This window comes from Stegastes partitus, unplaced genomic scaffold, assembly GCF_000690725.1.
Source record: "Stegastes partitus isolate 25-593 unplaced genomic scaffold, Stegastes_partitus-1.0.2 Scaffold265, whole genome shotgun sequence".
Lineage (NCBI taxonomy): Eukaryota > Metazoa > Chordata > Actinopteri > Pomacentridae > Stegastes > Stegastes partitus.
Genome location: NW_007577996.1, coordinates 542,758 through 557,719, shown reverse-complemented (window position 1 = coordinate 557,719; position 14,962 = coordinate 542,758). Strand labels below are relative to the sequence as shown.

General features: G+C 41.3%; 1 protein-coding gene across 5 annotated transcripts in view; it reads right to left on the bottom strand.

The window, feature by feature from the left end:
- Positions 1-13,557, bottom strand: part of LOC103357640 (misshapen-like kinase 1) — a 76,791-nt gene extending 63,234 nt beyond the window's left edge. For all 5 annotated transcript variants that reach the window (XM_008282272.1, XM_008282276.1, XM_008282274.1 and 2 more), the window contains exons 1-2: positions 13,399-13,557; positions 12,397-12,462 (exon numbers count right to left, since the gene is read on the bottom strand). In XM_008282272.1, the coding sequence (XP_008280494.1) occupies positions 12,397-12,462; positions 13,399-13,455 (123 nt within the window). In that variant the 5' untranslated portion in view covers positions 13,456-13,557. The remainder of the gene's footprint in view (positions 1-12,396; positions 12,463-13,398) is intronic.
- Between the last annotated feature and the right edge of the window lie 1,405 nt (positions 13,558-14,962).

Genomic DNA, 14,962 nt, shown 5'->3' with positions numbered 1-14,962 from the left:
CCACAATGAAATCTATAAGAAAATCCCAGCGCGTATTCTCCCTTACGACACACAGGCACGTTACAAAACCCTCTGAGTGAATACTTGTACTGTGATATAGTTTTCAATACTCGTGAACGGGGCCTGTGTCTAACTAATTTCATTTTCTTATGAGAGGCACAGTCAGAAAGAACAAGACATGACGCAAGATGAGAGAAAGAGAAAGAGCGAGGGAGGGAGTCAGCCGGCAAAGAGGACCAGAGCTGTAAAGTGCAGTCAGGTGAAAAAGGGAAAATTGAAAACCTTGTCATGAGTCAGAAAGCTGACAAGATACTAGAGTAGCTACTCTATAAGCCTTTAAGCTGTGATGTATGACAGAGTTCTGAGCGTGTGTGTGTGTATGAAATAGACCAGAGGGCATGACAAATCCAACTACACTCAATCAGTCAGCTAATATTCAGGTACAGACACAGAGAGGCAGAGAAAAGCTGCAGGACTAAGATGAATGGAGAGCCTGACAATAACACTTCACTTTAAATGTGTAGCTATTTATGTTTTCTTTTCTTCTCCGCATCTAAGCCTTGGAAACACTCTCGAGCTCTTTCCAAAAGAAAAAAAACATTACTCACAGGAATAATTTCCCCATTATATAGCCGGCCATGGAGGACAGCGGGCTGTTGAAACCTGGGTGTCTAAATCAACTGTTTCCACATCAGAGAAGTCCTCAGGAGTTTACAAGAATTAGCCTCAACACATTAGTCATAAACCAAACCGTGTGTGTGTGTTAATATCATTTTATAGTTGGATTTCACAGCACTGTTTCCCTCCGATTATAACACTGGAAAGGGGAATTAAACTGAACTAGCCTAAATGACACAAACTAAAGAGCAGTGACGGATACACGCATAAAGCTAGTCACACAAGAGATTATTTTTTCCCCCCAGATTTTCCTTGTATTTCATCATTTACTACAAATTCCATCCATTTGTCGAGCGATGACTTGCAACCCAGACCTATTTTTGCTTACATCTCAAGAGGAAAAGATTTAAACATAGGAAATGTCTGGATATCTTGGCAGAATGTGGTAAATAACAAATGGGAAGTTTACAGAATATTAAATATTACAGTACACAGATTTTATCGTACATAATTTGTGCTGAAAGTGCAGAAGGAAGTGAGACACATCCGGCGCTGAAAACTACAAAAATCCTGGCAAAAGCAAGCGAAGATGGATGTTTGACATCAGCCAAAGTCCATTGTTAAGGGATATTTAAGTCTCTCTTCAAGTTTTTTCCTTGAAAATAGTCCCCTTCCTGCCTTTAAATGACAGATGTAGCTATGCTGTTGCTGCTTTTAGAATGTGCCTGCCTCTCTCTCCACTCACTGCAGCTCAGGAACACCAGCTCACAAATGACTTTACTCAAACACTAGAAAACTACTCTGTGCGACACAACGGCAATCTATAATACTGGAGTGGACTTAGCTGGAGGTGTTTGAACCCGAAACCGATTCTGCGGAGGAACACGCTTCACTCTGCAACGTGACAGGATTGGTTCCTAATGTTTGTTTCATGTGGAACCATTGACGTCCAAATCTGTTTTCAATTTTCAATACTGTCATCACTACACCGCTGACATATAGGGATGTGGTAACACAGACAAAAAAATGGATTTTCACCTGAGGAGTTCTAAATGCTAAAATTAGATCGATATGGAGACATTTCACACAAGCATGGTTATAAGGATCATTGAATGTTGTTACATTTCGTTCAAATTACACTCCTGTACAGTCGCTATTAAAGAAGAGGTAAGCAGTATTTAGGCCTCATTGGGCAATCATTAGAGCATATTGTGATTCATGGGGTTTCAGAGGAAGCTAGTGTTTTGTATCTCTTCTTGGCTTCGTAGTCATACTTGAGAGAATCTAACCTGTGACGGTAAATGACTGGTTACGCAGAGCAGGTATGACACTATGGCTGCTTTCTTTATCACATACTTTTTCTATTTAGGTGCATACTACAGCTGCCATCACACAGTACTGTCTCAGGCATTATGCAGTCAGTAAAATGACTTGTCTGTCTGTGCAACCTCCTACTCAGGCGACCTATGAAGAAGGGCCTGAAAAGCATCCTGGTCTACCAGCTGTAGTCCAGCATCTGGGTATTTTTTGCAAGCAACACTTCACATACTATGTATTGGGACATACAAAGCGTTTTTCTGGTGTACTATGCAATATGAAAGTTTGATACTGGAACACACCCTATACATAGCAACTCAGGGCCCTTCCCCAAATTTCTGCCTACTCCAGCTTTAAAAAGTGCTTGAAGCAAACAATTTAAACATCTGTGTCTTTCTATTTAGTTCTGATAGTGAAATATTCAGTAAGGCTTAAACATCTTTCCCATCAGCAGCCCCGGGGAGGCTTCACTGTCAAACACTACAAAAAACCCTGTAATGCATTCATTTTATGAGGCTACTGAAGTGAAAAAAAAGAGTTTCTTCGAATCCTGCATCAGTAGGATCATTGTATTTGTGTAGGATGTTTTTTACTTAACAAAAACAAGCATTCAGATATTTTCCGTCTCGATAATGAAAAGGAAGGTAATTTCATTAGGCTTGTCTAATGCTGTGTCATGCTTCACGCTAAAGTTTATTAAAAGTTTTACCCGACCTGCAGCCATTAAACTCGCTGTCAGATAAGTAATTAGCTGATATTCTCCTCATATACGTCACACTGGAGTATTGAATGTGAGCTGTGCTGTGCGAGGCTCACTGACCCCTCTTTATTCCATCCTTGATACTGTCCCCAAGTAAAGGACATTGTCTCCATAATTGCAAAGTATTGTGGCGCACAGGCAGCCACCGGCATGACTGTGATAAATAAGGAAATGGCCTTCCTGTCCCCTCAGACTCAATGGTGTCTGCTTTCTGCCACCACAACTAACAAATGTGAAATGTTCTACTCTCAAGTGAGCTACTTATTAACAATATGCATGCACTGGCACACACACACACACACACACATTTAAAGGGCTCTCTGCTCTCCACCAGCATTAATTGGAGAAAGCTGGTGCACTTTCTGACCGTGGAGTCCAATGAATCACACACACGGGCTCATGCACGCACACACATTAGGATGCAAAGTGATAGGAGTCAAATAAATCCAAATGCCTGATGCGTTTCCGTCACTCGTTCTCTGACACAAAAGCTCACGTGCACGTTGCGCCAGAATGCAGGAACACTACAAATAGTGTCAGTGGAAAGGTTACTGTAATATATTCATGCCTATGCTAATTAGCTACAAGAGAGACATTTATAATGCAGGCAGCACAGGGGACAAATGAGAGAAACACTCTGACTGCATCTGTCTCCAACTTCCTGTCTCACCCCTCTCTCTATGTAAATCTGCGTCTCACCCTCATCTCCCTTCGCTGTCTTTTCGCCCCCTACAGAATAGTCTGTTAGTTACATATGTGTACTTTATGCTTGGATGGACCGCATCAGTGTTCGACTCTCCTGTACACACTGAATGTGGTAGAGGTGCTATTTAAAGGCTGCATGCTTGTACCTGTGTGTGTACTTATAGGACAAATTGTTCAAAACCATCGCAGTGAGGATATTTTTCACTTTCAGGTTTATCTTCGGAGGGCTGTTAGTGGACTTGTTTTTTGTTTTCTCAGCTTTAATTCAGGTTAGAATCAGATCTAGGTCAGGGTTGGCTTCAGTTGTGATGGTTAAAGTCCATCTCCAGTCACTGATTAAACCTCTAAAAACTCCCCTCTGTGTATGGAAGTCAGAAAATTTAGTAAAATAATCTCCTCCTGGGTCAAAATGAGATGTACACCAATGCCCCCTTAAAAATGCACAGAACTACGAAGCACCCGCCTTTCTCTCCCTGCACCCCATTCCTACTCACTGCAGCTTGAGCACACCAGCTCACCTATGACTCTGCTCAAACACTGTAAAACTATTCAGCGCTATGCAGTGGCTAGTTGTAATACTGAAGAGATTCAGTCATGCAAGCCTGAAGAACAATAACGAGGCAGCAAACACCACCGTGCAAGTAGACAAGATTGGTTAGTTGAAACTTGGAACACACTGCAACTTCAAGGTAGAAATGCTCAGCCATGGCTTTAAAGCACCATATGGATGTGCTAACAACATTTACAAAAAAAAACAAAAAAACATAATTTTTACCATGGGAGGCCCCTTTAGGGTAGAGTACAGGGCTAAAGAATGCAATATGGCAGTGAGGGTCCCCACAAAAACAAAATCTTATATAGTAAAAAGGTAAAAACGCGTGTGTGCTTGCATTATTTATGTTGGGGACATTATTATATTCTACCTTATGTTTGAACATTGTGTTTGCTATGGCCAATCCGTGGCTAGCACAGAAGTCCAAAACAAAACACTGCTTGGGTTCAGATCAGGCAGGCCATTACTCCCAATCACGCCCCTCCAGGTTTCACCATCATTGCCCACGTGAGCATTTAAGTCCCCCAGGAGAACTATGGAGTCCCCAGGCGCCACTCCTTCCAGGACACTGAACGTTCTTGGGGACAAAAAACCACCTCCCCATAACTTAATCATTACAGTTTAGTTTGAGGCTGAATCCGACTTAGTTTCAGGCTGGGCTAAAGTTGCAGTTTAGACATGTAGCTGGTATATTTAGGAATTAAGAAATGTAAGCCAATGAAACGTCCTCCGAAGTGATAGAAACACCACTGACTGCGTGAGTGTGCCTTTCTAACTGGAGCAACAGTCTATTCACATGGAACCTTCACTAGCTGGCACTATAGAGCCTCTGCTTTCCATTATACCGAGCATAATACTGCAAAAAGCTCAACTATAATGTATTCATCACGCTGTTGTAAGAGAAGAACTGAGAAAATGAAGTGGCTCCTACTGTGCTCTGTGCATGCTATCTGTGGGTGTGTGTACTGGGGGTCAATTGATTATCAGCTTTGCTAAATATAAATAAGATGGATGATCATTTTCTGGGGGGGAGGGTACTCACAGAAACACACAACACAAGTACATTTATTGTTTATAGTTAACTTAAAAATAGTATGTAGTGCAACTTGGAATAAGTGACTTAAGGACTCTTCAGTGAAAATGTATGCGCATGGCATGCATTTATGGAAAACACCCCAGGATAAAGTCTTAAAGTCTGTGGCTCTGTAAATAGCTTGTGTGAGAAAACATCCCCACATGATAGCACTACAAGAAGGCTGCATTTATAAAGGTGGGATGTGGACGTTAGGAGACAAGGGCAGTGATCAGGCAGGAGAGCTGCATTATGGGATTGTGGGATTCAGCAACGTTAAAGCTGTCAGGGGCTGAGAGTCTGAGGACGTCAAACTCAATCACACTGATTCCTGCTATTTTTATTTTTTCAATCTCAGTTTTGCAATTCCTCAAGCTGTAATGAAGCACAGCACTGAACCACTGGTGCACTTATAATCATAGTTTTGGCATTTAACAAGTAAAAAAGGCCAGTTCCTTCTATGTTCAAACTATCAGACTTCCCCATATTCCCGCAACTCAGCGACCCACTCGGGTAATCAGCGCAGCCCATACAGCTCTAACCCTCGTGGGGGGATTCTTTCCTCTTCTCTCGCTGGTTTTCATTTGTCTCTCTCTCCGTTTTCCTTCCTCTCCTCCTCTATCGCACCTCTGCCTTCCTTCCTTTGCCGTCTCTCACTTTCCTCTCTCTCCTTCCTCTTCTTTTGTTTCATTTGTCTCTCTCCCATTCTCTTTCAACCCAAACAAGCACAGGCAGCGTATCTCCAGAGTAAGCCGGAGGACGATTCCTTTCTCTGTGTCTCAGCTCAAACCTTCACCCACCACTGCTTTGATAGATGTACTATAAATAGAACAGAACAATGCTTTACACGATGAGCTGCCCAGATTTAAATAAGAAAAAGAACCTGCTAATTTGATTATAAACACACTATCTTGTTTATGTTGAGCAAGTGCTTTCAGGATGCAGCAGAAAGTGTCGAGCCATCACTGAAGGACGTGGTTAGTCTGGTTGCACCAGAGACTAGTAAATTGCTTTTAACCCACATTTGAACATATTTTTACATTTTGGTCAACATGAGTAAGATATGAGTGACGATATGTGGACAACAGAAAGGGAAGCAATGCCCCTGAATGCAGAAAGATTTGAGGAAGTGTAAATGATTCACTCTGGGAATGGCTTTGCAGCCAGCTGTTTTCTGGTTTCAGCGTGGTGTCACCAGAGATACTGAAGTGAAACCGAGGAGCAAATGGCCGCTGCTTTAACCTTTCACAACTATCATCTAAACGCTCCCTAAAGGTTGACAAATGAATGCTGAAGACGTTTTCATTTACCTATTCATGCAAATACTATGATTTGACCGTTGCAGATCAGTTACACACAACCAGTCTCCAGTCTGACAAACCAAAATATTCAGAATAGCCATAGTGAGTGTAGTAGTAGCATATTTACATACTGTAAATTACACAGGACAGATTTAAACTACAGTAGGCACTCTTTAGTCAGCGTTACTGAAGGAAGAACTGTGTTGCATCAGCAGTGATCACAGGTCTGAGCTTTAGTGGAGTTTGACATTTTTACACTGAAACACACACACACACACACACAAACACACACACACAGATGACTCTATAGCAGTGGCTTGCAGGGAAGGGAAGTTCCTTTTGCAAACAGGGAAACGCCCTGCGTGTCTCAGAGTGTGTCTCAGTGTGTGTGTGTCTGTATGATGTGTGTATAGTGAGTGAGAGAAGCATGCACGGTGCACAAATGCTGCCCAACACAACATCTCAATCATTTTATGTTTATTTTACAGCTTAAATGTGCCACCTACTGTACCATTAAGTTTGTCACTGATTTCTTTCTTAATATTTCAATGTACATTTTTATAATCCTAAAACAGGGCAAACTATCAAAGAAATCACCAAAACATATCTATAAATGCCGAAGGAATTCCTGCTGTGTTCTCACACTTTCTCAGAAGCCAAGACCTCTCAACTGCCAGGGTTAGATTTCTCTGTCCTGAAGCCGTGGCTCTGCTGAGGGCATACTAATAGCATGTGACTACTACTGCGCATAATACAGCCTTTAATGTCTGTGTACGGATGTGTGGGTCAGCTGGACACAAATTACTCTGCCTCTGTGTAATAGTAAGAAGCAGTTGGATGTACCAAATCAGTCATGATAAGGTAGAGGACACATAAAATGAATTAATTATTAACGTGAAGGGTTTTGGTGTGTTGGTGGATACGACTGATTGAGTTTGTCTTCCTCAGACTGGACCACTTCTCTTTTTGATCGCCGTTACATTTTAAGAGACTCAACCTGCAAAAATACTGCAGGAACCTGAATCCGGTGTTTCAGTTATTGTCCTTAAAAACCTCCCTGCTACCACGGTACTGCTTTGCCAAAAACTATACGGGTGGAGTCTGCAGCACTGAATGTCGCAAACTGGTCAAACACAACTTTCATCACATAGTATAACAGACAAAAACTATCTTAGATTCTTTCGATGTTAGAATTAGGTCAAGTCAAAGCTCCTTAGTGCTCCACATTTGCACTTCTCTTTTTCAGCATACATTCAAGCAACCATGACATACAACACTGACTCCACTGTCTAGGTTCGTGCAAAAAGGATGTCTCAATCGATCACACTGGCTTATTCATGAGTCATCACTCTAACTTCTCTATTTACTACAGTTCTTATGATGTGGTGGAAAACAAAATGCACGAGCCCTGAAGATTCTTTGAGTTCCTGAGTGGTTCCTGACTCCTCTGTTCCTGGGGCCATGTGGATGAAAAGGCCTGATTGTCTGCAGCCCTCTCTGCTCCCCGTCTCTTCTCGCGGTGTCTGTGCTAGCATGTCAGAGAAGCCTGTCTGCTGACCAGGAGGCTGTTCCACTGAATTAAAATCAAAATGAGGTTAATGGGGCTCACTTTCCTCCACTGTCTGTTCCCACTGACACTGGAGTTTGATTGACATGATATCAGACTACTAACTGACAATTAGCGGATCAAAAAAAACAACCTCTGCCCACGGTGCTGTGCAACATGAGTCACGGTGAAACTCGGCAATCACTACAATCAACTCCCGATGTTAGACACTGGTCAACTGTAAGGCTTCAATTTAGAGCTGAACTAATTGGCAACATAACCTGAGTTGCACTACAAACCATTTGACCAAGCAACAGACAGCGGATCCGTGTGGTTTACAGCAGGGACTACAGCAAACTGCACATTACGTTGCACGTGTAAACACTGTCATGGTGACTCCTGCTCCGCCTCCCCGTTCTGCCTCTTCACCCTCAAACTCCCTCATTCTTGGCAGCGTGTGCTCTTAAATTTTCCACATCCTGTCATGGCTAACCAGCTGTCTGTCCACACGTAGTCGTCCTCTCATAGAGAACAGTTTGTTTATTTTCAAATTTCTCACTACAAATTCGCAGTTTCAGCCATTTCTGCGCTTCCATTCCTGTCTACCTTACCGTCCTGCTTATGGTTCTGCAGCTTCTTGTTAGACGGTTTTTATGTTTCTTCATGCTGCCTGCTCCATCTGATTTGTTTGTCTGACTTGCGTGTCCTCATCTAACGCCACTAATTTCTATGTATAAAGCTATTAACTGACCTTAACCACTTTTCACAGAGGCTGGTTTGACATTAGAGTCCTTTAATCTGCTGCCAGCCTTCGCACAACAGTAAAAGAAAAAAAGTTTTTAAAAAATTGATAGACTACAAACACAGTCCACAAAGTTAGCTGTAAAGGCAAAACTGTGTGTTTTGATGTAGTAGCCTTTAAATAAATGCACGCTCCAGCACAAAAAAAACATCTCAGCATCTCTAAAAACGTGAAAACTCCTCCTCTGCATTAACACATTGCAACTCTACAATATAAATAGAAGACATTTATTTTGGCCGGTCAGGAGTTTGCATGTTCTCTGTGTGCAGAGATGGGAGGTAACAAAGTACAAATACTTCATTTGTAGGTTTTCAGGTATCTGTACTTTACTTGAGTATTAACATTTTACTTTTACTCCCTACATTTGAACACAAATATCTGGACTTTCTACTCCTTACATTCTCAAAACTGGCTCGTTACTTGTTCCAGCCTCCGCAGATGACGACATGACGTAGAAGACGTAGCAACAAACGTCTTTGTCTGTCCCAGCGGCGTGCAATTTGTCACTGAAGCTCAACACACCCTGCCTGCCTAAGCTGCCTGTGAGAGGCTTTTTAGCACCGCAGGACTGATATTCAGACCCAAAAGGGCCCGTCTTCATTCAGAGAACTTTGAGAACCAGCCTTTGCTGAGGCTCAATAAAGGATTTTGGTAGTCTTGAAGAGACGAGTTGTTGATTATAACGTTGAATGTTCATAATGTTGGTCAAATGGAAAACTGTCTAGTGATGTTTTTCTCTGTCCCAGCCCTGTGCAGGTTCTTAAAGGATGAAAACAATTCGATTTTGTGTGCTTAAAACTTGTGTGCAAAAGAGGCATTGTGTGTCATCAAAGCTAGAAATTCATTTTTACTTTTTACTTTTGTACTTAAGTACATTCCTAAACCTGTACTTTTTTACTTTCACTTGAGTAAAGGATTTGAATCAGTACTTCTACTTTTCCCAGAGTCTATTTTTACACAAGTATCTCTACTTCTACTTAAGTAAAGAATGTCAGTACTTTTGCCATCTCTGTCTCTGTGCCTGTGTGAGCTTTTTTCCCCCCCGAGTGCTTCAGTTTCCTCCTACACTCTGAAGACGTGCACGCCAGGGTAATTGGTGATTTTAAATTGGTCGTAGGTGTGAGCGCAGATGTGCACGCTTGTCTCTTTGTGTTGGCTCTGTGATGAACTGGCGTCATGTCTGGGGTGTGTCCCACCTCTACCAGTGTCAGCTGGGATGGACTCCAGCCCCCACGACCCTGGGACGAAGCGGGTACAGCAACTGGATGTGTGGACGTTTGTCTAACATGTCTTTGAGACTTGTCGTATACTACCCAGGCACAGGAGAGTACAATTTGGAGATAAACAACTAGTCAATTAATCAGTTAATTTATCGACCAATAAAGAAAGATAAATAAATCAGCGACTACTTTGGAGTCGTTTTTCAAGCACAAATTGTGAAAAATGTGTATGTCATGTATCATGTAATCTAAATGAATATCTTTGGGTTTGGTCAGACAAAAAACGAGACACAAGTAGATTACTTGCAGCCCAAGTGCATTCATCTTCTAACATTCTGGTCTGCCAAGTCCTTCTCCTGTGCTGTCCATATCAATCAAATCAAATCAAGTTTGTTGTCATTTTGCTGTACATACACAGTAGTACAGGCAAGATGAGAGAGCGTTTCTTTAGGATCCAATAACTTAAAGCGATTTAAATAAAGAAGTGTTTGTATATCTGGATCAGCAGTTCAGCATTCTGACAGCTTGTGGCATGAAGCTGGAGGTTCTTCCTTTAATGCTCCAGAAACGTTTGCCTGATGGTAGCAGTTCAAACAGTTTATGGAGAGGGTTTAAGAGGTTTCTTTTATATATATAATTAACTCATTAATGCATTATAAGTTTAAGTTGTGATATACTGCGGAAATGTTTACAACCAGTGCTCCTCTGTTGCACTGTGTAGTCTGTGCCGGTCATTTTACATGACTTCACACTTCAATCGCAAAGTAATAACACATATAAACAAACAGAGGAAAATCCCAGATGCTTTGTCAGCATCTCCTGCACTCGCGTCAATCCACAAGTAAATGTTTGTGCAACGGGCTGCGTGTGTGTGTGTGTGTGCGCAGAACAAGTCATTGTTCTATAGGTCCTGTTCCTGTCCTGGTTTCCCATGATGCCACTGTTAGAAAGTGTCTACATGAGGAAAACAGATCTGCTCAGTCCTCCTTAAACTCTGATTGATTGCCTGTTAGCGTTGTGTTCTATTATTATTACTTTGCCCGGAGCGATTCTCATAAACCTGAACAAAGCACTGATAGAGTGAGAGCGCATTCCAAGTATTATTCCCAGTATAAGCACATAATAGACAAATAACATGATTAGAATAACTGAGAGGAACAACCACCAAAGTTTTCAAGGGGCAACAAAAGTAGCACTTATTAGCTGCTTGTAAACAACGTTTATGCAGCAACTTCTTTATTTATATCGGTGATGCTCAAAGCGGGGCCTAGAATGGCTTGAGAGGGAAGTTGCAAGTTACAAGACATAAGCCTTTAGATACAACACATGGCGGTCCTGTGGGTTACACTGCCTTGAATCATTGCTCTAAGTAATCCCTAAAAGAAACTACTCGTCCATATTTGGCAGTTTCCTCTTGATAAAACATCAATGACCATGAGTCACAGGATGAAATTTGCAATTTTCAACCTCTGTGTAAAAGCACCCAGTGTAAAGGGCAACACAGCTCTCACTGTCCCGAACATCTTTTGCAACTCTTCCTCTTTCAGGAAATCAAGTGGCGATCAAGGAACACACCCACGTTCTGTCTCACACTTTCACACACCTCTTCATTCATTCTCTAATCGTACACTTTTAACTTCCACCTTAACTCTAAGATACACACGGCTTATTCCAAAGGCTAGTTTATAGCTAGATTACGATGTTTAGACACCTGTATTTGCACTTGCAGCACACTGAATGTCTTGTGTTGCAGGAAAGATAATTATCCTCCTTATCCAACTTCTGCCTTTACTGTTTCCAGTCTTTTTCAACCTGACTTAAATCACCTATAACTGACCTCTCATAAAAGGCCCTGAGCCATCTGTTGCACAATCATCATTCAAGCAAGAGAAATTAGTTTTTTGAAGCCCAAAACTGAAAGTAAGCCAAATAGGTGCAGCAACACGGAGGTTGTGGTGTCGCCAAAATATCTGAACGCAGGGCTCAAGCAGCTGCACAAGCCTAAATAAGACTGAAACACCTCCTGCAACCACAAACCGCTCATTCTCACACATATACAAACAGATATTGCGATAAGGAAGTGAGCCCCACCCAGGGCCTTTAAAAGATGCTGAAGATGCTTGTGTGTGTGTGTGTTGTGTTTGTAAGAGCGACAGGATATTTCATTCGACAGAAATTTCTTCTTTTTCGTCCCAACTAACTGGAAGTAGCCACAGTAGGTTTTACCAAAAGTGACGCATCAGATATTGTAATATACGACGCGTCTGCATGTGTGAAGGCTGGAGGTGGAGGTTTACGGCGTGTGGTGCCTGGGAACCAACAGCTTTTATGATCTAACTTAGTGTCATGCAAACAATGACTAGATAGAAACACTTCATGCTTAAATGTGTGTGTGGGTTTTTTTTTTTTTAAACCAGTGTCGCTATTTCCAGTTTGTTTTCTTGCATGCATGCAACAAACGCCTACTGACACAGAAATGATGGGTAACGAAGCATCGCTCACCTTGTACACCTGACCATAGGTTCCATTGCCAACGACTTCAACCAACTCAAAGATACCTGCAGGATCCTAGAAACAAGAACACAGGGATGAGAACTGCACAGGAGTGATATAAAACAGCACGTTAGGTAACTTTTGCATGAGTTAGTTCACCCGGCACAATAGCATTTTATATTTCTGTAGCCCCTGACCTAAAATTGAAGTATTAAGGTCATATCCAGTGACTTTCAAACCATTTCTTGTGCACAGCTGAGCAAACAGCCAGCTAAATACGTGACTGCACAGCACTATAGGCACATTTCAGCAAAGGCACAATGCAACCGCTTCATGCCAAGTAAAACTATGACAAACAGCTCCGTAAGCTCAGCGCCAAGCGTAGATGGGGACCAACAATGCAGAGTTATCCTTGGATGGGGACTGAGGAAATGGGTTAGGGTTAGGAATATGTCTACTTTTGAGGTCACTGACTATAGAGGCCACATAAAGACAACGTTTTTCAGTCACATTGCTAACTATATGAACTAAGAAAAGTCAAGTTAAGTCAAGATTTAGGTGAAATAAGCTCAAAAACTAAACAAATATGCCACTAACTTAGCACTGGGTTTCATTTTGGGAGGGTTTCTATCATTAAACACGCTGTGTGGATGTCCACCACTTGTTGCATGTCAACTTTTCAGCACCAAAAAGGGAAAAAAAAATCCTGTTTGCAGCTTGTAAACTTTAACAGAACAGAAACGTTACAGGACAAAACCCCTCGACATGTCACACACACACACACATAGTTAACACAACTTTTCGTAACAGCAAACACACTGACTGTCGACCGTTACACAAGGTAAAGAAAAGAAAAACAACCCTCAGTGAAGTTGTTGCTAAAAAAGAAAAAAAAAAAAGAAGCTGCCGTTAAGTTTGAAGCGACACCCACCACCAGCAGCACCACATCCTACACTGTTTACTCAAACATTTGGTTTTTAAAAAAACGGACGACAGCGGCTCTGAACTCACTCGTAAAGCGGCGAGGTCAATGCTGTCCAGACTCCGGGTGGTGTTTTCTCTCGACATCGCTGCCACTAACTTTTGTCAGCGTGCTGATGTTTGTGTTGAAGACATGGACGGTCGGACTTTCTCCCCCTGACGCTACGAACTAACGGCTTTTCCTCCGCTCGGGTCCATTCTGAAGTTTTTAGCTAGCAGCGTCAAGCTAGCGGAAACGACCAGGCGGCATCCGGTCGCGCCTTTCGCAATAAGGGCGCGTTGCTGTGATTTATTTTTGTGGGGGTTTTTAGTTCTGCTCCGCTAAGAATAGATAAAATATATCTTACCATGAATGCTATATTAATAATTAATTACATTTAAATTATAAAAAATATTTAACGGTTTACAATACTGTCTCAGACACAAGGTTTACTCTTTCAACTTGACAGCCTAATTGCGAAATCAAAAACCGCCGTTTCCGGTTATGTTTCCTGCTTGACACTATTTAGTTTGCTCGTGAGAAGAGATTTTTTTTTTTTTTAGCACGACTCAAAGAAAAAAAAAAAAAAACTTGACATCTAGTAAACCCTCAAAAATGAGGAAGAACCTTTGTCTTACTTATCCCCTGCTCCTACAGTATGTATTCTGACCCAAGAAAGAAAAAAAAAGAAGAGGTAGTAATATACAAAAATTAAAAAAAAATCTGTAACCACTTTTCCACCTTTTTTTTGGCAATTAGTATACTCATCAAAGCTAAACTGAAAGTGTGCATTTGTCTTGTTGCTGCTCCAGCATCCACTTGCGATAGCTTGAATTTATTACTTATTAATAAATTACATTCTACTTTATTGTCATCGCACTCAAGACAACAAAATGCAGTTTAACATCGAACCAGAAGAGCCAAAGACGCAGTAGAAGTACAGTGCAATGCAAGAAGAGGAAGGAAAGGGCACTACAAATGTTCTAAGATGTATACAACATGAGCTGTATTAGATATATGAATATCCAAGATGCATAAGTCATGTGTATAGATGAAGCAGGATTAGTATGTACAGTGTGATACAGTTTTAACAGGATAAACATAATGAATAGGGTGGTAGGAACACAATAAATATGGAAATAAAACAAGCACGATAAATAACAATATAAAGACATATTAATGTAGCGATGAAGACAGGGATAAATGATAGTATGAACAGTTTAAACACTATAAACAATATGAATAGCAGATGTGTTATTTGTTAGTGTGTGTCTTGCTAGGATGCAATATATTGTATTTTAACTCCTATTGTAGCTTTTTTTTTTTTTTACATAAAAGTTGAAAACATCAGCATAGCAGTTTTAAATGACATGTTTGAAAAGTAGAAATGTGATTAATAATCTGAGTTATTATTGGGGTACATGCTTCACTCATTAATGTCAACAGTTACATCTGTCTGCTCCTGCTTTGGGCATTAACGTAGTACCCATTCATCTGCTGAACCCAAAGCATTTCCTTTCACATCATTTTCACTTGTTGTGGGTCCATTTTTCACTACAATATAATGTCTATGGAAACCACAACAAGAAGGAGAGAGAACTCAAAAATGTCTTC